The sequence below is a fragment of the Natator depressus genome, chromosome 2 (genome assembly GCF_965152275.1).
Source record: "Natator depressus isolate rNatDep1 chromosome 2, rNatDep2.hap1, whole genome shotgun sequence".
In the NCBI taxonomy this organism is placed as follows: domain Eukaryota; kingdom Metazoa; phylum Chordata; order Testudines; family Cheloniidae; genus Natator; species Natator depressus.
Genome location: NC_134235.1, coordinates 169,661,432 through 169,684,048, shown reverse-complemented (window position 1 = coordinate 169,684,048; position 22,617 = coordinate 169,661,432). Strand labels below are relative to the sequence as shown.

At 41.0% G+C, this 22,617-nt stretch overlaps 1 protein-coding gene across 1 annotated transcript in view; it reads right to left on the bottom strand.

Annotated features, from left to right (window-relative positions):
* The window catches only part of TPK1 (thiamin pyrophosphokinase 1), a 568,487-nt gene extending 559,403 nt beyond the window's left edge, over positions 1–9,084 (bottom strand). Inside the window, exon 1 of the mRNA XM_074945273.1 lies at positions 8,818–9,084. Coding sequence (XP_074801374.1) covers positions 8,818–8,926 — 109 coding nt within the window. The 5' untranslated portion in view covers positions 8,927–9,084. The remainder of the gene's footprint in view (positions 1–8,817) is intronic.
* Between the last annotated feature and the right edge of the window lie 13,533 nt (positions 9,085–22,617).

The following is a 22,617-nucleotide window of genomic DNA, read 5'->3' as shown; positions in this document are numbered from 1 at the left end:
CTCTAACAGATTATTGTAATATTTTGTGCCACTTTTGATTAAGTTGCTTTCTCAATTATCTTAAACACTTTGGAGCAAGTATTTTAAATTATATAATTGGAGTAACTGTAGTTATCTTACATGTTATTTCCTTTTTCTTTATTAATGGAAGGCTGTATCCTTTCTATTGTCATAATTAAGAAATGTTGTTGGAATGGTAGAACTCTCATTGGTTTCGATGGAAGCAGAATTAGGCCAACAGAGATTGCTTTTCAAAATTCCAACCTAGTACATATTCTTTACTCTTGGCCTATGGAAACTATTTTTCAGTATGAATCCAATAAGTTCACTAGCTAATAATATAGCTTAAAGTTTGGGAGCCCCGTGACTCCATTTTTTGGATAGTACTATAGAATTGTCTTTTCAACTTGTGGATTTAAAAAAAAAAATAAGCAGGAACATTTGCAGTCTTCTCCTTATTTCTCAAAGAAAGTCTTATGGAAGCATCCAGAAAAGACAGCCAGTTCACATGTCTACTTAAGTCGGTACATGGCCAATTACTAGTTTTTTTTCCCAGGCTCTGGCTTCCTTCCTGAATTGTTGCAGGAGGAGGAGGAGGAAGATAATCTTAGAGGGCCAACTTTTCTACAATGCTGTGGCCCATTTACACTGTGATGGCACAAAAGGGTGTCAAACCATCAGGATCACTCCTCCTGTGCATATCCCTGGTTTGTATATACGTGTGGGGGGAAAGATAGATCTATCACAGCCCTCTTCCTCTTCTCCAGTAACCCTCATGTGCTGAAGAGTGGAGTGGTATGGCCAGGACAAATGGATCTTTGGAGACATTAGACAAAAGGCATAGGACAGAGCAGCCCCAAGGCTGCTCCAAGCTACCCATGCCTGAACTTGCATAGAACTGACTACACAATGAGAGAACCTTAATAAACTCCCTTGTGCCCCTCTTCTCCACTCCCCGCATCCTCTGGCTAGGCCCAGCAGACCGTGAGTACAATGGAGGATCTGGGCCATAAATGTAGTCTGCTTTATCTATTACATACACTTAAGTATTTTATTTTTGCAGAAGCCAATGAGAAATTGCATGAAGCTTTGAGCTTCCCTGTGCTTTGATTTATTAATATAGATAGCAGCACTGGTTTCTGATGATTTATTTTATAACCTGACACTTCACTAAAGCTAATTACAGTAGCACCTGGAGAACTGGAGGTAATGAGGATAAGAGCCGTGCAAGCTATGACACATCATCTATTTACAAACCTGTTTTTTGTTCTTGGTTTCAATTTTGGGTTGTGTAAAATAAATAGATTTTTAAGGCCAGAAGGGAGTATTGGGATCATCTAGTCTGACCCACATAACACAGGCCATAAAATCTCACTGAGTAATTCCCACATCAAGCCCAGAAATTTTGCTTGAACTAGAGCATGTGTTTTAGAAAGATCTCTCTACCAACTAATTTTTCAAGTTAGTGGCTCTATTGCTACAACAAATAGAATTGATGACAGTGTACTTTTCTTTTTCTGTATTTATCTTGCTGGATACTTACATGGTTCTCCACACCATAGTACCTAAGCTCCCTAAAAAAATTAATAGATTCTATCCTCGCAAAACTCCCATTGCATAGGAAATCATTATTCCGTTTAAGGATGCAGAACTGAGGCACATGACAGATTAAATGATTTGTCCAAATTTATGGATTGCCACAAAATGAACTCAAGTCTCCTAAATGCCAGTCTAGAATACTATATTTTGGTGTTAAATACATGGCATGTTACTGGTTTTCTAAATTTCGGGTAAATACACAGTTTATAATAATCCATTAAAAATAGCCACTCAACCATATCAAAGGCCTTCTATATATCAAGGTGATTAGATATGTTTCTGTTTCTTTAACCAGGCCAAAGAGATTAAGTTAATTGTAGGTAGTAGATTATCTGATTATTGCCCTCCAATAATAAAGGCTGTTTGTTTGGCTAGTCTACATTCTTGCTGCCTATATTTTAGCATGATTTTAAGATCTATAGTTAAAGAGAAATTGGTTACTAAGAACCACAATCATGTGTAGCAGAGCTGGTCAGAAACAGGAATTTCAGTTGTGCAGAATATTCTGACATTTCTAAACTTGTTTCCAAGTAAGAGCAAAAAAGAGTAAAGTTTTCTGCAGAACAGAACCATCATAATATAACAGTATAAAATATTAAATATATTATATTAATGAACATAATTTTAATAGAACAGTCTAAATGCAATGAGAAAGTCAAAATTTGTTGTGACATTTTCCCCATTGAAAGTGTTCTCAAAATAAAAATGTTTCTGCAAAAAAGTTTTGCTTTAAAAGAAAATAGCATTTTTCAGCAGAAAACTCTTCCATTGCAAAGTTTTGACCAGCTCTAATCTATAGGTTTGATCTCCTTGAATAACAATGTAATGGCAGCTTTCTGCTTTTTGAAAGTTTCAGCAAAGGAAAGACGTTCTTCCTAAAAGTTTTTTTAAAAAGTAGACGTTTCAGTCTCCACTTGAGATATTGGCTCCTCTAATCTAACTGCATCTTCTGATATAAATGGCAGCTTCACTTTTAAAAATATTATTGTATCTACTCTGTATTGGGATACGATGACATAATAGGTATAGAAATCCTGAAAAGCAGATTTAATAGATCTACGATTCCTAATCATACCCCTTTTCAGTTCTTATTTGACAAATTGCTTTCATATGAGCTCTCCTAAGGAGATAAGCCAATATTTTTTTCAGCTTTGTTGCCCTTTTCATAAAAGGCATTTTAACTAATTTTCTGTAGCATGCTGCTGTGTCACTCAATAGCTTATTAAGTCCTTCCCTTATAAGTGCTCTGCATTCCTTTTGATTTCACACAGTCTTATGAAGAGGGTCCAATCTTTGTTTTTTTGCAGGGATTTTTTTTTTTAAAAAGAAGCAATTATTTCCATTTTTTTTTAACTTAAGTTACCACATATACCAAGTTTCAGAGTAGCAGCCGTGTTAGTCTGTATCCGCAAAAAGACAAGGAGGACTTGTGGCACCTTAGAGACTAACCAATTTATTTGCGCATAAGCTTCTTTTAAAAAAATCCCTGCAAAAAACAAAGATTGGAACCTCTTGTTTAATTGAGGGCTCAGTTTTTGTGTTTTTTGTTGCAAATTCACATTGTCCTATTTATTTTAATTAGTTCATGTTTCTTTACCTGTGATTCACACATGCAGGCAAGGATAGTGGAATAAAGATCTGAAGGAGAAAGATAACTAAATTCAGGTTGGGATATGAATTGTTCACTAAGATTATCCCTGAAGGGGAAAAGGCTGACATCCCCCTGTTCACTGTGTTGATCAAAAATGAAGTGATGCCATTTACATTTTTCTCAACCAAACCCTCCTCCCCCTAAATACACCCTTTTCCTTTCACTGATAATGACTTTATTTGATAGAGCTCTTTACCTCTGGTATAATGTCCACATAATAGAATTAAAAGAATTTTGAAAAAAAAAAGTTTAAATATGTCCCTCCCTAATTCTGCCACCTAATAGAGACTAATAGAATTTGGAATCTTAACATCTAGATAACACAGCAAAAGGGGGAAAGCAACATCTTACAAAACTGCCTCCGAATATCATAGATACACAAAAATTAATCTCTTTGAAAAGAGTTAGCTAAATTAAAAAGGGTTGGATTGGACATGAGAGTGCCTGCATTTGCTAAGAAACAGAAGTTGCCACCTTAATTAGAAAAAGGCAGTCCTTTATTTGGAAACAGGTAGATATGTACAGGTGTATGGGGGCAAGATATTGCTTTCTTTAAATGCGGGGATAGAATATATTCGTTATCCTTTGCCTCACATGTCAAGGGTATTTTAAGAGAGAACCTTAACTGGGCCTCATACCAAAAGCTAGACATGAAGGGAAGGATTCCCTCCTCCATTAAGCCTCCTTACACTGCTGCAGCCAGGAGAGTATTCTCCCAATGCAGGCCCTGTGCAAGGGTACATATTTTGCCCTCTGAGGCCCCCCATCACAGGTCCAGTTGTAAGGGGCATGTGGAGATAAGAAGCAGGGCCACAACACACAGGCAGCTGGAAATAGACTGCTATGGTTTACCTACATTACTCCAGGGTGCTTCTCCAGCCCCTGCAGCAGCCCAGAATCAAAAGGGCACAAAGCCATCTTAATTGCTTAGTGGCATAGTACAAAATGTCAATCTGTGTGTGTGTGGGGGGGAGGGGGTTATATAGTTGGAAGAAAAAAAAAACACAAATGATATCCATTTGTTACAGTTCTGCTAGGATTTAGGACATGTGCAGAATACAATATAGAGAGAGGGAGGGTGACAGAGAGTGTATATTTTTTATTCAAATAGTCAGTGCTTATACTCAAAATAGAGCTTATACTTGTGACCCAAAAATCTCTGAAAGGTGTATGAAGTTGGGGTTGATAATACTATTGTAGATCATGCCCCTATGTGGGCTGTTTTGAAATGGCAAAGGTAAATGTAGGAAAGTCTCCATCATTGGAGATTTTTTAAGAGCAGGTTAGACAAACACCTGTCAGGGACGGTCTAGATAATCCCTAGTCCTGCCATGAGTGCAGGGGACTGGACTAAATGACCTGTCAAAATCCCTTCCAGTCCTACAATTCTGTGAAAACACTGGATATGATACCTTATTATAGAGCCTAAGGAGAGCTGCTAAAATAATATATATGACTACATAAAACAGAATGATATAGCGGACAGCAGTGATCGCACCCTATGGAAAGTGGTCCAGGGAGTAATTTTGAGGGAGGTTGCTTGGTATATGTGAAAAGAAAAGGAGTACTTGTGGCACCTTAGGGTACATCTACAGTACGAAATTATTTTATTCAAATTTTCAGAAGCTATTTTATATATTCGGTCTTCTGTGTCCCCACTAAAGCGTGTGAATTTGGCAGATTGCATCCGCATTGCATTGAACGTCAGAGTTGTGCACTGTGGGTAGCTATCCCACAGTTCCCACAGTCCCCGCCGCCCGCTGGAATTCTGGGTTAAGCTCCCAGTGCATGATGGGGCAAAAACATTCTCACAGGTGTTTCTGGGTGTGTGTCATCAGAAAGCTATGGCAGACAATCGTTTTGCGCCTTTTTGGCGTGCAGACGCCATACTGCTTTCAGCAGACAGTGCACCGCTGCTCTCCTGCTACTATGAATCCACCTCAACTGTGCTCGGCCATCGTGAACCGAGCAGCACAGCTTCCGCTGCCAACTCTGCTCTCCCACTATTGCCACACTTCCGAACTTCTAAATGTTGTCTGTCCTGGGCTCCCACCTCCGTAAAAGCCACAGAAGACAATCATTTTCCACCATTGTTTGGCTACCGTGAACTGAACAGCACAGCTTCCGCTGCCACTCTGCTCTCCTACATTTTGTGCCCTTTTCCCAGGTTTACCTGTGCTATGGCCACTTGCTTCTCAACTGTGAGGGCTGCTCTCATTTTAGTGTCTTTCTGCTTCAGGGCAGGGGACAGCAAGTCACAAAGTTCCATGAAAGTGGCCCTACGAATACGAAAGTTTTGCAGCCACTGGGAATCATCCCATACCTGCAACACTACGTGGTCCCACCAGTCTCTGCTTGTTTCCTGGGCCCAGAATCGGTGTTCCACAGCATGAACCTGGCCCAACAGCACCATGATCTCCCATTGCCACATGCTGTGCTTCTAGGAACGTCTGTGTCCATGTCCTCATCAGTATAGTAATCGCGCTGTTGTTGCTTCCTCGCCCGGTTTTGCAGGTACTGCACATACTGCTGGATAACGTGCGAGGTATTTACAATGGTCAAAACTGCAGCGGAGATCTGAGCGGGCTCCATGGCTATGGCGCCTGCACGGGTAATCTAGGTAAATTAGATCCACTGCGTTTCCTTTGTCTAAAAAAATCTGTTACTTTCTCAAAGAAAGAGATCAGGTTGGTTTGGCACGATCTACTTCTTGTAAAACCATGTTGTATTTTGTCCCATTTACCATTGATCTCAATGTCCTTAACTACCTTCTCCTTCAAAATTTTTTCCAAGACCTTGCATACTACAGATGTCAAGCTAACAGGCATGTAGTTATCCGGATCACTTTTTTCCCCCCTTTCTTAAAAATAGGAACTATGTTAGCAATTCTCCAATCATACGGTACAACCCCTGAGTTTACAGATTCATTAAAAATTCTTGCTAACGGGCTTGCAATTTCATGTGCCAATTCCTTTAATATTCTTGGATGAAGATTATCTGGGCCCCCCGATTTAGTCCCATTAAGCTGTTCAAGTTTTGCTTCTACCTCAGATATGGTAATATCTGCCTCCATATCCTCATTCCCATTTGTCATGCTACCATTATCCCTAAGATCCTCTTTAGCCTTATTAAAGACTGAGGCAAAGTATTTGTTTAGATATTGGGCCATGCCTAGATTATCCTTGACCTCCACTCCATCCTCAGTGTTTAGCGGTCCCACTTCTTCTTTCTTTGTTTTCTTCTTATTTACATGGCTATAGAACCTTTTACTATTGGTTTTAATTCCCTTTGCAAGGTCCAACTCTACTTGACTTTTAGCCTGTCTCACTTTATCCCTACATGTTCGGACCTCAATAAAGTAGCTTTCCTTGCTGATCCCTCCCATCTTCCACTCCCTGTATGCTTTCTGCTTTTTCTTAATCACCTCTCTGAGATGCTTGCTCATCCAGCTTGGTCTACAACTCCTGCCTATGAATTCTTCCCCCTTTCTTGGGATGCAGGCTTCTGATAGCTTCTGCAGCTTTGATTTAAAGTAATCCCAGGCCTCCTCTGCCTTTAGATCCATAAAATCTTCAGTCCAATCCACTTCCCTAAGTAATTTCCTTAATTTTTGAAAGTCAGCCCTTTTGAAATCAAAAACCCTAGTTGCAGATTTATTTTTGTTAATCGTTCTGTTCAGTTTGAACTGAATTAGCTCATGATCACTTGAGCCAAGATTGTCCCCTACAACCATTTCTTCTATGAGGTCCTCACTACTCACCAAAACCAAATCTAAAATGGCATCCCCTCTAGTCGGTTCAGCAACTACTTGATGAAGGAATCCATCAGCTATCGCATCTAGGAAAATCTGAGCCCTATTATTATTACTAGCACTCGTCCTCCAGTCTATATCTGGGAAGTTAAAGTCTCCCATGATCAAGCAGTTTCCATTAGTATTTACTTCATTAAAAACATTAAAGAGGGCTCTATCCATATCCAAATTAGATCCCGGCGGTCTATAGCACAACCCAAGCACTATCCCAGGGGAGGCTCTAGTAGTTTTTTTTCCCTCAATGTGATTTTTGCCCAGACGGACTCTGTCTTATCTGTTCCATCGCTTCTTATTTCTTTACATTCTACCTCATCATGGATATACAATGCGACTCCACCACCTTTACTTCTGTCTTTCCTAAACAGCACATACTCTTCAATACCTGTAGTCCAGTCATGACTACCATTCCACCATGTTTCTGTTATCCCTATAATATCTGGTTTCACTTCCTGCACCAGTAGCTCTAGTTCCTCCATTTTGTTACCTAGGCTCCTCGCATTGGTGTACAAACATCTTAATTTTTGCTGTTTGGCCTCACTCACATTCTGTACCTTATTAGGCATGGTCATTCTACAGCCAGTATAACCTATTAGATTGGTATCCATACTGCCCTTCCTCCTTATATACATTCTTACTTCGTTTTCTTCCCTCTCAATGCTAAAATACAGCGTGGAGATTACCTGGACATCTCCCAATCATCTCCCCCAAATTTCTAGTTTAAAGCTCTCTTAATCAGTTGTGCCAGCCTCCATCCTAGAAGTCTGTTTCCTTCTCTACTCAGATGAAGTCCATCCCGAGAGAATGGTCCTCTGTCCATGAATGCCTCCCAGTGGCCATACATCCCAAAGCCCTCCTTATAGCACCACTGCCTAAGCCATCTGTTGATAGTCATAATCTTGTCACACCTATGTTGCCCTTCTTTAGGAACAGGCAGAATCCCACTAAAGATCACCTGAGCCTCAATTTCCTTAAGCGTCTTCCCCAGCCTAGCATAGTCTCCCTTCATACGTTCCAGTGAGAATCTACCGGTATCATTTGTTCCCACATGAAGGATAATTAGGGGATTATTTCCCACTCCCTTTAGGATCCTTTTCAACCTCAGGTCTACATCCCGTATCTTACCACCTGGAAGACAGCACACCCTTCTATTCTCTGGATCAGCTCTGGTTACAGGCCTGTCTGTTCTTCTCAGTAAAGAGTCCCTGATCACATAGACCTACCTTTTCCTGGTGACAGTGCTATTCTCCAGTCTATCCCCTGTTCCCTCTGGCTGCAAGTTCTTTCCATTCCTATTCTCCCTTGTAATCCTCTTCAACCCATCCTGTATCTTACTGGGACTCATATTTGGTGTAGTCTCCATTGATTCTTCCCCTTTTCCTATAGGACTAGCCGCTCTTCTCCCTTGCTCTTCCATCTTCAGTGGCTACCTGCTGAGCCCCTTCTTCATTCTCCGACTCTGCAAACCTGTTCTTGAGCTCTATTTCTCCTTCACTAGCCTGTCTTTTCCTCTGCCTGGTTCTTTTAGTCACATGCTTCCACTGACCACTCTCCTCACCCAGTCTCCTCTCAGAATTCCTCAGTCCTGCTTCCATCTGCAAGTCTGAGCTTTTCCCTTCAGCTACCTCATGTCTTTGCTCCATAATCTACTCAAACCCCTTTCTAAACTCAACCAGACTTTCCACCTGCATCTCCAATCCTCAGATCTTTTCCTCCACCAGCTCTATCAGACAGCATTTCATGCAGACAAAACTCTTACCAGGTGCCCCCTCCAGGATCATGTACATACCACAGCTTCCACATCCGGTCATCTTCATTGTGTCTTCCACTACATGGGTCACGCCCACTGCTGCCTCTGTGTCTGTCATAGCCTTCCCACCTAAATCCTGTTAATCTGGGAAACACAAACCACACCAAAACACCACCACCCACAGCAAAAACAAACCCCAACAAGCACCACAAGACAAACTCCCACTGAAACTCCCCTGTTTTTACAGCTCTGTTCGCTAGCTCCTGTGCCGCTACAGCTGTCTGTGCTGCTGCCTGACTGGCTGGCTACCTACCTTTATAGGACCCCTAGTCAGAGAAGCCCTGCCCCCTAATCAGGGCTCAGCTTCTCTCCCAGCACAAAGCCCCTGCAAGCCTCTACACATACAAATACAAAACCAAATACAAATAGGATTATGTAAGCAATTATTAGAATTGAGTTTTCTTTCTTTAGAAAATAACAAAGAAACAGTATATTGTGGTGAAGTAGAATCTTCTTTCCAGTACAAATAAGTCTAAGGACAAGTTCTTGCAGCTTTTTCTGCTAATGTGACTCCTCTGGAGGGTCATTAAACTTTACAAACACCAGCTTTGAGATAAGCAGAAAATTTTTGAGTAAAGAGACCACAAATGTGATACCTGTTCCAAAAAGATCAAATATTATCTAAAACCTATATGAATTCTAATGAAATCTAATAAAAGAATAAGTGGCTACAACTTTGACCTTACTACTATAGCATAACATTTTTAAAAGAGTGATCATAGATTACTACATAAGGATCTAAATTAGATAAAATCTGTTTAGTTAGTGTATGTGACAAAGTGCAGCCCATAGAGCACTATAGTTTGCATTATTGCTAACTATCAATAATAAGTTGCAAGCATCATGATATTTAGTGTTTTTCTTAAAACCTCTGCTCCTGGAGTTGTGAGGATCTCAGCTTGCTTTATTTATTTTTAAAGAAAGGAAGTGTCTAGCTCTGCTGGTTGCAAAGAAAAGCTTGAAAACATGAATCCAACATGACAAAACCCAGATGGTAAATAAAGAACCATCTTGCCTTTTTAAGCCAAAAAACAGCAACAACAAAAATACCAAAAAACAAACAAACCCTGAGCCATTTGGTGATGACAATGCTGAATTTGACTCATGGCCACCATAATCATTAACTGCGCAGTATAGCCCACCGTGATTAATTCTATTAAATAAGAATATGGCGATTAGGATAATTAGGGTGCCAGTGTGGTTCACAGCTAGGCAAAGCTTGAGCATTCAAGAATAAAATAGGCAAAGTAGGCTCTCCACTCCCAGCATTTAAACTCAATAACAGCACATACTTTATAATCAAGCCCAGGACTAGAGGCGCCTGAGCAGGACTTTCCCTATAATTACTGCTCCCAGCTGTGGCAGGTCTGGGCCCATGCACCAGAATCGAGAGCAGGAAGTCTGTCTCACCCCTGAGCTGAAGCATTGCTCATGGACAGTATCTTTGGGGAATTAAGCTGCAAAGCTCTAGCAAGTCTCCACTGAGCATCTGCTAACTGCAATTTTTAAAAGGCTTATGGATAGATTTTCATGGTGATGGCAAAAAGGTCCCACCCAAACAAATCTCAAATCCCTGCTCTAAAGCATGGGCACGCTCGAGCTTCTCAAAGAAAAGGTCACCAGCATTTTTTATCATGGGCAAAACGTGCCCGTGCCACCCCAATCCGAATTCTTAGAAACGGATTCATTTTGAGGGAAAATTTTCAAAAAAATTCAACCTGAGGCAGACACCTGGCATGTGAAATTTCAGCCCAGCCAGTTAAAGTTTGGCAAAGTTATAAGCTTCTGAAAAATGGAGTTATAATGTGCAGCATTGGGCAACCTTAATAATAGGCAGTGTGAGCAGCCCACTCACATACAGGACTAAAAAAAGAATTAAGACCTTGCTTGATAATGAGGCAAAAATAAGTTCATAATTTATCTTTTACTGGTAGATACTTAAAACCCACTAAAGAGAAACTCTGAGAAATCAGAAGGAGAAACTCTTGCTACAGATTTTGCTTGATTGTAAACAAGGTTTAAGATTTAAATGAAACATATTTCATGCCCTGGGAAATCGTTCTGGCGATGAAGCCTTCTGAATCTGACTGTGTTGTTGAAACAGAAGTTTGTTGTGCCTCTAGGAATTACAAATTACCTGTTTGATAGTAATTGAGCCAAATGGTAGCATTATCCCCCAAATGAAATTACTCCCACTATATGGAGTTTAAAGCAGCCACAAATTTGTTGCTGACACCTAAGCAGTGACATTATTACTTGGCAGCAGTTAGCCAAATACCTGCATCTCTTTTTAATGAAGATATCATTGCTGCACTCTTTTTGTAAATATATATAGGTAAGACTACTATAATTTTCATTATGTCTAGGCACCTCACATGCTAAATATTTTTTTTACACCATCTATAAAAGAAATGACCTCATCACCAAACCATACTCACATCTGAAGTGGAACATAGATTCAGGGTTTTGGTTTAATTTACATTTTAATTTTTTTTTAAAAAATCCATCTACAAATAAAGTAGTTCTCTCTGTATTTCGGTGTGCAGGTGATAGTGTGAGAAAACAATATGCCGTTACCTAATACTTGGGCCCTTCTTTATGCTATATTATGGTGGTGCAAGAATAAAGCATACAATACTTGCATTATACATACATGCATCACAAAAACATAAACTAGAGTAAAGGATTACTTAGGCTGCAAAGCCAACCACTCAAAAGTTAGGAAATGCCAGGATTAAGGTTGCCTGTGCAACCTTCATTGTCCCCCTTGTGCATGTGCATTTTGCTACAGTTTTTAATTACATGATCACATACTATTTTCTCCACAGGCCCTCTGTCTCATTCAGGGCACAGGATGGACAGTGCACAGTGAACAAAGCAGTATTGTGTAATGAATGAGGTGGTTGTGTATTGATCTCCCTAGCATGCTTTGGGATTGTTTCACTTGTAAATTAAATGCATACCTGAGGCTTGTAGTGCAGTTTTGGCTGTGGGGGTGGGGAGGGAGCCACCCAGCTCTGCTCTGCCCCCAGGCCAGCTCCTCTTCAAGCCCCTGCTCCTCCCCCATCCCCAGTTCTGCCCCCAGCTCCATCTTCACCCCAAGCTCCCCTGCTGAGCCAACTGTGCAGTCATGTCGGGAGGGGGCACAGATAGATTCCATTACTGGTAAGTGGTGGCCGTGACAGGGAAAGTTTAGGCAGCACTGGCTGAAGAATGATATAGGCCAAGGTCCCTCAGATTCCTGCGTGATATTTGGTTTCTTTGAACACCTTCTACGTTTTTGGAAGGAGGATTTAGCTCTGACTCCACATGTGAAATATGTGGCTCAGGCCCATCTCTAATTTCAGCACATTACACAATGAACTGAGGGCCCATGAGAGTGAACATATCTTCTGCCAAGGTGATTGAAACAAGATAGTAAGACGAAGACAGGGAGTGTCAGAGTTTATGTGGAACAAACAGAGAAAGTTACTTGATATATGGCAGATATAACAGTATAAGAAATAATGGTAAGGAAAGGGGAAAAAGTATTGCAACCATATGACAAATTTCTGAAGTATCTGTACATGCAGGAGACAAGAGGGGAAACTGGTTACCCCATCCTGATGAGGACATAAGAACAGGTATATTGTATCAGACCAATGGTCCATCTGTAAGGGTCCATGGACAAGAACCCAGGTCTGCAGAACCTGGGATGGATGGCTTTCCCACCATGCCTCTGGTAAGCCGTGGGAGCACTGTGGAGAGCACGTTCTTCAGGAAGTAACACCCAAGGAAGCCAGAGTGATAGTACCTTGCAGCCCTCTAATGGGCCAAATGCCCTATCTACCCCTAGGGATTACCCCAGGAAGTTGTCTGGGCAGCCACACAGACTTTGGCCTGCTGTGACTCCAGACATTGCCTTGTCTTCTGATCTCCAAAACAAGCCTGACTCTGACCCTGATTCCTGCTGGTTCTACCACTGACTTCCAGTCTCTGACCCCAACCTGAATCTGACCCAGACTCTTGCTTATTGAACCTGACTCTTGTGATTCCTTTGGCTCCTCCTCAGCAACTACTGTCCCTGATGTGCAGACCCCAGCCCAGCTGTGACTGCTCAGCCAGACTGCATACACCCCAGTTTCTTATACCATCTAGCCCCATATCCTGTCTTCTGATGGTGACCAGGTCCAGATGATTCAGAGGGAGTGAACAAAACAGAGCAATTTATCCAGTGATCCATCCTGCCATACAGTCCCAGCTTCCAGCAGTCAGAGCTTAGGGATACCCAGAGCATGGGGTTGCATCCCTGACCATCTTGGCTAATAACCATTGATGGACCGATCATCCATGAACGTATCTAATTCTTTTTTGAACCCATATATACTTTTGGCCTTCACAACCCTCCCTTAAGCCTGTTGCCTATTAGTTTCATTGGGTGACCACTGGTTCTTGTGTTATTTGAAGGGGTAAATAACACTTCCTTATTCACTTTCTCCACACCATTCATGATTTTATAGACCTCCATCATGCCCCCCTCCCCAAACTTGGTCATCTCTTTCCCAGATGAACAGTTCTACTCTTTGAAATCTCTTCTTCTGTGAAAGCTGTTCCATTCCCCTGACCACTTCTGTTGCCCTTCTTTGTACTTTTTTCAAATTCTCATATATCTTTTTTGAGATGGAACAAACAGAACTGCACACAGCATTCAAGGTCTAGGCATACCATGGATTTATATAGTGGCATTATGATACTTTTTTGTCCCATTATCTATCCCTTTCCTAATGGTTCCTAACATTCTATTAGCCTTTTTTTTAACTGCTGCTGCACATTAAAAACATCTGCCCAGAGAACTAGCCACAATGACTCCAAGATCTTTCTTGAGTGATAACAGCTAAGTTAGACACCATCAGTTTGTATGTATAGTTAAGATTATGTTTTCCATTGTGCATTACTTTGCGTTTAGCAACTTTGAATTTCATCCGTCATTCTGTTCTCCAGTCACCTAGTTTTAAGAAAAGGAGTACTTGTGGCACCTTAGAGACTAACAAATTTATTAGAGCATAAGCTTTCGTGAGCTACAGCTCACTTCATCGGATGCTGTAGCTTACAAAAGCTTATGCTCTAATAAATTTGTTAGTCTCTAAGGTGCCACAAGTACTCCTTTTCTTTTTATGGATACAGACTAACACGCTGCTACTCTGAAACCTGTCACCTAGTTTTGTAACTCTTGATCCCTTTGTAACTCTTGACACTCTGCTTTGTACTTAACTATCTTGAGTAACTTTGTATCATCTGCAAACTTTGCCACCTCACTGTTTATCCTTTTCTCCAGATCATTTATGAATATGATGAACATAACTGGTCCCAATACAGATCTTTGGGGGACCCTACTATTTACTTATCTCCATCGTGAAAACTGGCCGTTTATTCCTACCCTTTGTTTCCTATCGTTCAACCAGTTACTGATCCATGAGGGATTACCTTTTATTTCATGACTACATATTTTGCTTAAGAGCCTTTAGTGAGGGACCTTGTCAAAGGCTTTCTGAAAGTCCAAGTACACACTATCCACTGGATCACCCTTGTTGACACCTTTAAAGAATTCTAATAGACTGGTGAGGCATGATTTCCCTTTACAAAAGCCATATTTACTATTCCCTAACAAATCATGTTAATCTAGGTGTCTGATAATTCTGTTCTTTACTATAGTTTCAATCAATTTGCCTGGTGCTAAGGTCAGGCTTATGGCCTGTAATTGCCAGGATCACTTCTGGAGCTTTTTTAAAAAGTCAGCATCACATTAGCTATCCATCAGTCATCTGGTACAGAGGCTAGTTTAAGTGATAGGTTACATACCACAGTTAGTAGTTTGTAATCTCCATGCAGCTTGCACACATTTCAGTCTTGTGATGATTCCTCTTAATTTCCATTTAACTAGCCACATCATTTTTGTGTAGATCTCCTTTTTGAGGTGAAACCCTGCTATGGGGGGTTTCTTTGGTATTTCCCTCCCCTACAGGGATGTTAGATTTAATTACATTATGGTCACTATTACCAAGTGGCTCAGTAATCATCATCATCTCTTGGCCCATATCCTATCTGCCATTTAGGACTAAATCAAGAGTTGCCTCTCCCCTTGTGAGTTCCAATGACTAGCTGCTCCATGAAGCAGTCATTTGTGGTGTCTAGAAATTTTATCTCTGCATCCTGTCCTGAGATGACTGGTTTCCAGTCAATATGGGGATAGTTCCCTATGTTGTTATTGTGTTTCCTGTTTTTGTAGCCTCTCTCATCTTCCTGAGCATTTCCAATCACCATCACCATCCTGCTCAGGTGGTCAGTAGTGTATTCCCACTGCTATGATCTTATTATTCAAGCATGGAATTTCTATCCATAGAGATTCTGTGGTACTGATGGATTCATTTAAGACTTTTACTGTATTTGACTCTATGCTTTCTCTCACATAAAGTGCCACTCCCCCTACTCTATCATTCCTATGTATTTTTAAACAGGTATTACCATGTCCCATTGATCATCATCATTCCACCAAGTTTCTGTGATGCCTATTATATCAATTAATCTCCTCATTTAATACCACACACTTAAATTCACCCTTGTAGTATTTAAGCATTCTAGCATTTATATACAAGCACTTATAAAATCTATCAATGTTTAGTCAGCCTTCATATGATGTAACTGAATGGCACATTTTGTTTGACTGTTTCTCCTCAGTTCCTAACTGTATTTTATCAACTTCTATCCTCTCCTCTTTACTAGACTACAGAATATCCCTTTTAATAAATCCTTCCCTAAGAGACTGTCTGTCCAAATCGCATGCTGCTCCATGCCTGTCGTTTTTTCCCCAGTCCTTAGTTTAAAAATTCCTCTATGACCTTCTTAAATTTACATACAAGCAATCTGGTTCCTTTTTCGTTTAGGTTTTTTCTTTCCCAAAAGGTTCGACTGTTCCTAATAAACCTAAATCTTTCCTTCCAACATCATCTCATTCACACATTGAAATTCTACAGTTCTGCCTATTTAACTGGCCCTGAGTATGGAACTGGAAGCATTTCAGAGAATACTATCATGGAGGTCCTGGCCTCTAACCTAGCAGTCTAAATGTGGCCTCAAGGACCTCTCCTATCTTTCCCTATGCCATTGGTATGTACCATGACCACTGGCTCCTCCCCAGCACTGGACATAAGTCTATATCTAGAAGTCTCGAGAGATCTGCAACCTTCACACCCAATAGGCAATTCACCATGCTGTTCTCCCAGCCATCACAAACCCAACTATCTATATTTCTAATAATCAAATCCTTGATTACTATTACCTGTCTCTTCCTAACAGGAGTTCTCTTTCCTGGAGAGGTATCCTCAATATGAGACAAGTCATGACATCTGGAAGGAGGGTCTGAATATGACAGCTCACATTGTCCTAAAAGTGTCTTATTCAGAGTAGAAATAGACATACAAAAAGGTAACAATATATTTTCAGATTTGAAGATAATTTCATTCCAAGGAAGACTGTCTTATGCCTCATACATTTTTCAAATGTATGGAAGGAAAAAACTGATCAATATTTTAAACTTAAATTCAGACCATGCAGCGATATGCAGGATTTAATGAAGTGAAGTCTTTCAAAATGACAAAGTTTTCCGTAGGAGTATCATGGCATTAGGAGCAATTATATAGGGTTGATTTAATCAAACAAGATATTTGTTGGCAGATCTGACTGAATTTCTTTCTCTAAAAGCATCCGTCTAAACTTTTGAAAGCCCTTTGTACCCTTTGTTGTATGGATATTAGGGAGTCTAGAAAAAGACACCAGGTTAGAGAATAAATTTCATGTAAATGAGGTTGAGAGTGTGCATCTTTAAAAAAAAAAGTCTGCTTGTAAGTAGAACTGTGCTGAAAAAAACCCGTTTCCACTTTGAGCCTTTGCATACAAGTTGATGGAGCAATTTAGATTCTATTTACAACTTATTAATTCTGTTTGATAATGAACTCTAAGTTTATCAACTTACAAATGCTATTTTGATTGAAAGGCTAGTTTGCCTTCTCTGCTGTCTTTTTTATCTCCATCCTGAGTTGAAATTCCAAGAGATAGTGACAGAGTGCTAGTAATACGAAGGAGGAGGTCATTAAACCTTTTTGGTCCTCTATTCAAGTGGAAGCACCTTTGGACAAAAAGTTCACTACTGCTCAGAAGAACCAGTCTACCCAGGTGAGCGGATAAGCAACTGATCAGCTGATAGGGGTTTTCAGGTTCACCGGGATATTATCTGACAAAGGAAACTGGAGACCTATAAAAGGAAGGCACTCTGATCAGCCATTTGAGAGAGGGTGAAGAGACCAGGACCTCAAGTCCAGGCTCACCAGGAGGAACGAAGATGATGAGTTGTCAAGGTTCCTTCCCCACTCTGAACTCTAGGGTACAGATGTGGGGACCTGCATGAAAACCCCCTAAGCTTATTTTTACCAGCTTAGGTTAAAACTTCCCCAAGGTACAAACTATTTTACCTTTTGCCCTTGGACTTTATTGCTGCCACCACCAAGCGTCTAACAAATATATAACAGGGAAAGAGCCCGCTTGGAAACGTCTTTCCCCCCCAAATCCTCCCCAAGCCCTACACCCCCTTTCCTGGGGAAGGCTTGATAAAAATCCTCACCAATTTGCATAGGTGAACACAGACCCAAACCCTTGGATCTGAAGAACAATGAAAAAGCAATCAGGTTCTTAAAAGAAGAATTTTAAATTGAAGAAAAAAAGTAAAAGAATCACCTCTGTAAAATCAGGATGGTAAATACCTTACAGGATAATCAGATTCAAAACATAGAGAATCCCTCTCGGCGAAACCTTAAGTTACAAAAAGACACAAAAACAGGAATCTACATTCCATTCAGCACAGCTTATTTTCTCAGCCATTTAAACAAAACAGAATCTAACGCATATCTAGCTAGATTACTTACTAAGTTCTAAGACTCCATTCCTGTTCTGTTCCCGGCAAAAGCATCACACAGACAGAGAGAGCCTTTGTTTCTCCCCCCCTCCAGCTTTGAAAGTATCTTGTCTCCTCATTGGTCATTTTGGTCAGGTGCCAGTGAGGTTATCCTAGCTTATTAATCCTTTACAGATGAAAGGGTTTTTCTTCTGCCCAGGAAGGATTTTCAAGGTGTTTACCCTTCCCTTTATATTTATGACATGAGTGTAAAGCAGAAACCCAGATGCCATGAACAGATACTGGCCAATTCCCAAGAGCTCTTGGAGTGTAAAGAAACGGAGGCAGGGATTTGTGTTCAGCAAACAGTAAACCAGAATGCCCACAAGCTTAGAGCTCTTGGAAAGGGGTGCTTAAATTACTGGTGTGTCTTAGGGGTCAGCACTGGTCCTGGGTAGGGTTGCCGCCTCCAAAATGCAGTAAAACTGGTCATTGGCCACTCCCACCAACAAAAAGGGTCCTGGTGCCAACTCTGGCTAATTACTAAAATGTTTTAGAGAACCATGTTACATACTCAGTCTCTCTCTTACATGCAGTATTTTGATCTTAATTTATCAGTGTTCTGACCTTATGCTAACATTGCACTGCAGTCCAGTCTAGGGGGTTGTAGAGCGAGCTAACGTGGGGAGAGAAGAAGCACATTAAATCTTTTACCTGGGAAGGTAGTACAGGAACTGGCCTGGCCAATTAAAAACCAGCCAGATGGCAATCCTAGTCCCACGGACCTAGGGCAGCTGGTTTGCAAGATCACACTTCCACAAAGGGGTAGCAGCCAGAGGCTGTGCCAAGGAAGCATTCCAGAGAGACCAAAGACAGACAGTGCTTGACCCTACCCTGATTAAGGGAAATTTAGGTACATCATGGTGGGACTCAAACACAGCAGCTCGGTGAACATGTAGAAAGGGGAACTCAATTAGGGCTGTGACACACTTGTATATCAATTATAAGAAGAAAGGTCGTAAAAGGAAGCAAACTTTAATGTGTCACAAATGTGTAAGTTTTACCCCTAATTCACTCCAGTTTAACACACACAAACAAGTCATTTTTTATGTTGCCAAAATAGAAAGGACTGGAGTCAAAAACAAAATGTTGATATATTTTGTGAAGATGTGATTTTTTTTTCCTATTAGTGAGAATTTTATCCAAACACGGTCCCAGATGCTGAGCTGGGTTAACTGAAACCTTATGATTGCTTCCTCTCTGAGCACCCTGAGCTATCAAATACCACAGTTGTGGGTTCAAAATACTTGCACTTTGCTCAACCTTCCCTGTTCATTTCAAAGTGCCTTGCCTGAAACCTGATTTTGGGAGGAGTACTGTAGCCCCTAGCCACTGGATTAAGCTACATTACTTGCTCCAATGAGAGGTATCAACACAGTGTTGTTTTAAGACTTTTTCCACCTTTGAGAGGTTTTTGCAGGGAAATTTTGACTGAAATCTTGTCTGCTGTTCTAGATTATGTCCTTTTTTTTTTACATTTTGCTATTCAATATTATGGGCAGTTTCCTTAATAATGCCCACATGAAAATGAGATGTGTATCTCATGAAATTGTCACAGTGATTGTGTTCATAAATAGACCAAGTACTTTCTTGCCAGGACAAGACATTGGCATTGGCCTCAGGACAGCAGGAAGACATTCCTTCTCCTCCTCCCCACTTTTTTTAAAGGATATTTTCTTCCAATGGGTCAAATCCTGAGGGGTGTTGAGCATCTGTATTTTTTTTCTCGAGTCAATGAGTTGCAGGTGCTCAGCACCACTCAGGATTTCTGTGTCTCTTATGAAGGGAGACTGGCTTCATGAACATGCTTGCTAAAGGCTGTCTATAGGAGAAGGAAGCATCTGAGATTTGAAAGATGCCAGAGACTCAGTTCTCTGTGTTCAGAATTTCATAGAACACGTGTCTTGGGCACCTCCCTGGGGGATAAACTTGTGATCACTAGAGCTGAACGCATGAATCTCTATAGCTTGAGCTAAAGACTAACTGAAAGCAATAACAGACCCACATCTTCTGTGGAGTGAGCAGAAGGGAATGCTAGCACATGCTGACCAGTGGGTTATACCACCATGCTGGAGAACTTTGCACTTATGTTATAAGCCAATTCTGTGGATGCGTGCTGTAATATTTAATAAGCACTCAAGTTGGTTGGAGAGAAGGCACTATTGCATGGCACTCAGCTCAATCAGATTCTATTGAGCCATCTAAGAACATATATTCACATAGGGCATGTTCTAAGCAAATATTATGCCTCTGTCACTCCCATACCCATTTTACATCATTTTATTAGAATAGCCGTTGACACTAACAATAATCCCTATCCTTAAAGGTGCATAGTTGAAGCTTTTAGAATTTATGATGGAACCAGCCTGCACAGACACACTTAACTTTGAATGAGACTCCATTGTACATGCAAAAGCTGAAGAAACAGCAAAACCCCAGGTCAGATAACTTTAAAAAGAAGATGGGAAATAGTTCTTGGTTACAACAATGAATGTGACTAGAAAGCAGCATGTTGTAGGTTAGCCTAGAAATGAATAGATGCTCAAAAAGCTATTTTGTAGCAGGTGGGGGAACTAAGATAGCACGAGATCTTGTTTCACTGTTGGCAATGATAAGAATGTGGAAGGAATAATCCCTTTGCTTACTGCTGCAGCATAAAGAGCCAAGAAAACTGAGCACATGCCATGCAAAAGAAAGAAAGAAAGCCAAAAACCAATTCCCCCACCCAAAACAAAAACAAAAATCTTCAGCTGAGGAATTTTCTGTAGGCTCTAAAGGGCAAAACAGGCGAGAAACAACTTAATTTTATCTGTGACTCTAAAAAATGTGACCAAAATTTAAAATAGGATAGAAACACTCACAGAAATTTGGATTCAGTTGCAAGATTAACCTTGGAAAAAAAAATAAAGAGGAAGAAGAGGGAATAGAAGGTATAATATTCCAAGCAAAAAGCAGGTAGAGCCCAATTGAAACACAACCCAGTTTGTTTTTCTAATAGACTGAAGTCCAGAGATGTTGATGAATTCTAATTTAGACAAGGAAAGCAGTTGGCTGTAAATCCAACCGGGGATTTACTGGTCTTGTCAACTGTCTTGTATAAGATAATAAATACCTCCACATCTATTAAGAAAGTGAGGAATGAGACTAAGGCCTGGTCTACACCTAAAACTTAGGTTGCCCTAGCTACATCTTTCAGGGCTGAAAAAAATATTCACATGCTGATCAGTATAGTTAGGGAGACACAACTCTCAGTGTTGACACAGAGAGGAAAGGGGGATGACTTACACCGATGGAAAACCCTCCTCTGTTGGTGTAGGCAGCGTCTATGCTATGGTTTACAGCAGTGCTGTGCTGAAGCGGTGCCGCTGTAGTGTAGGCATTTCCTAAGAGCCAGATCCTGCTTCCATTGAAGCCAAATGGTAAAATTTGCATTTAATTCAGCAGAAGCAGCAGTAAGCCCCGTTGAAAAGTCATTCACTAGGTGGTGCATCCTTGTGGCTGGTGGCAATGTAGCAGGCTCTCTCTCTTTCTGTTGCCTCATGGGCCACAGCTTAGGCCACTCAGTGGTCTATTCCTTTTCTCAACTCAGGCCTCCAGACAGGTTGCTGGGAGCCTCACCCATTCCAGGGTAACAGAAAAGTCCAAACAAAACCTGAAGTTCACTGACCGTAGCCCAGCTCTTCAGTCTTGGTTCTGGTGCAATTGCCTGGGGTGCTGGGGTTGGGGAAGCTGGTTTCAGGGTGCTGTTTTTGTTCATGACAAAAGGGAAAATAGCATGTCTGAAGTAAAATGTTTCAGGTATTCCTTATGTGGACTCCTTTTCACTAACCTTCTAGAATGTTCTGGACCTTTGTAGCATCTCATGGAACCTTCCAGACTTTTTGAGAACTACGTTTTCCTCCAACCTCCTAGAATATTGTCAGCCATGCCCTTACAGGAACATAAGGGGTGAGGCCTTGCCAGTCAATCAGCACGCAAGATATAAGTTGGACCCCTCCCCCATCCGGATGCCACCTGATGTACTGGAGTTTAACTGAGCCTCTCCTGCTCAACCAGCCTGGGTTCCCTCTCCCTGCTTTGTTGAATTAGGCTCTCTGTCCTCTTGCAGCACGCACACACAGACACACAGACACACACACACACGTAGGGCCACACCCCACTATAGACACAGTCTGAAGTCAGCTCTGTGTGAAAGGGCTCCCCCAGCACTCACGTGCCCACCCCTTTTGGGAGACAAAACAAAAATAATACTGTCTTGCACTGTATAGAAATATCTGTACAGCGCAAGCTCATAAAATTCGCCCTCTTCCTCAATGTGAAGAGAGATATGCATGACTTCTTGCCCCCCATCCCCAAGTTAGAAATTGTATAAACTGGGTTTAATAATAAGCAAAACAAATTTTATTAACTATAACAGGCAGATTTTAAGTGCTTCAGCAGATAGCAAACAGAATAAAGCAGATTACTAAGCACATAAAACAAAACACACCAACTAAGTTTGACACACTAGATAGGATACAAATTAACAAATTCTCACCCTGAGTGATAAACAGGCTGGCAGATTCTTAAGGCACAACTTGCCTTGTCTTTCCCGGGTTTTCTTACACAGGCTAAAAATCCTTCCAGCCTGGGACCATCACTTCCCACCGTTTAGTCTCTGTTCCTAAGGTGTTTCCAGGTGTGTTGTTGTAGGGAGAGTTCGGCTCCCTCATGTTATCATTGTCCCTCTTTTATATCTTTCCCCCACTTGCTGGAAAGCTTTTTTG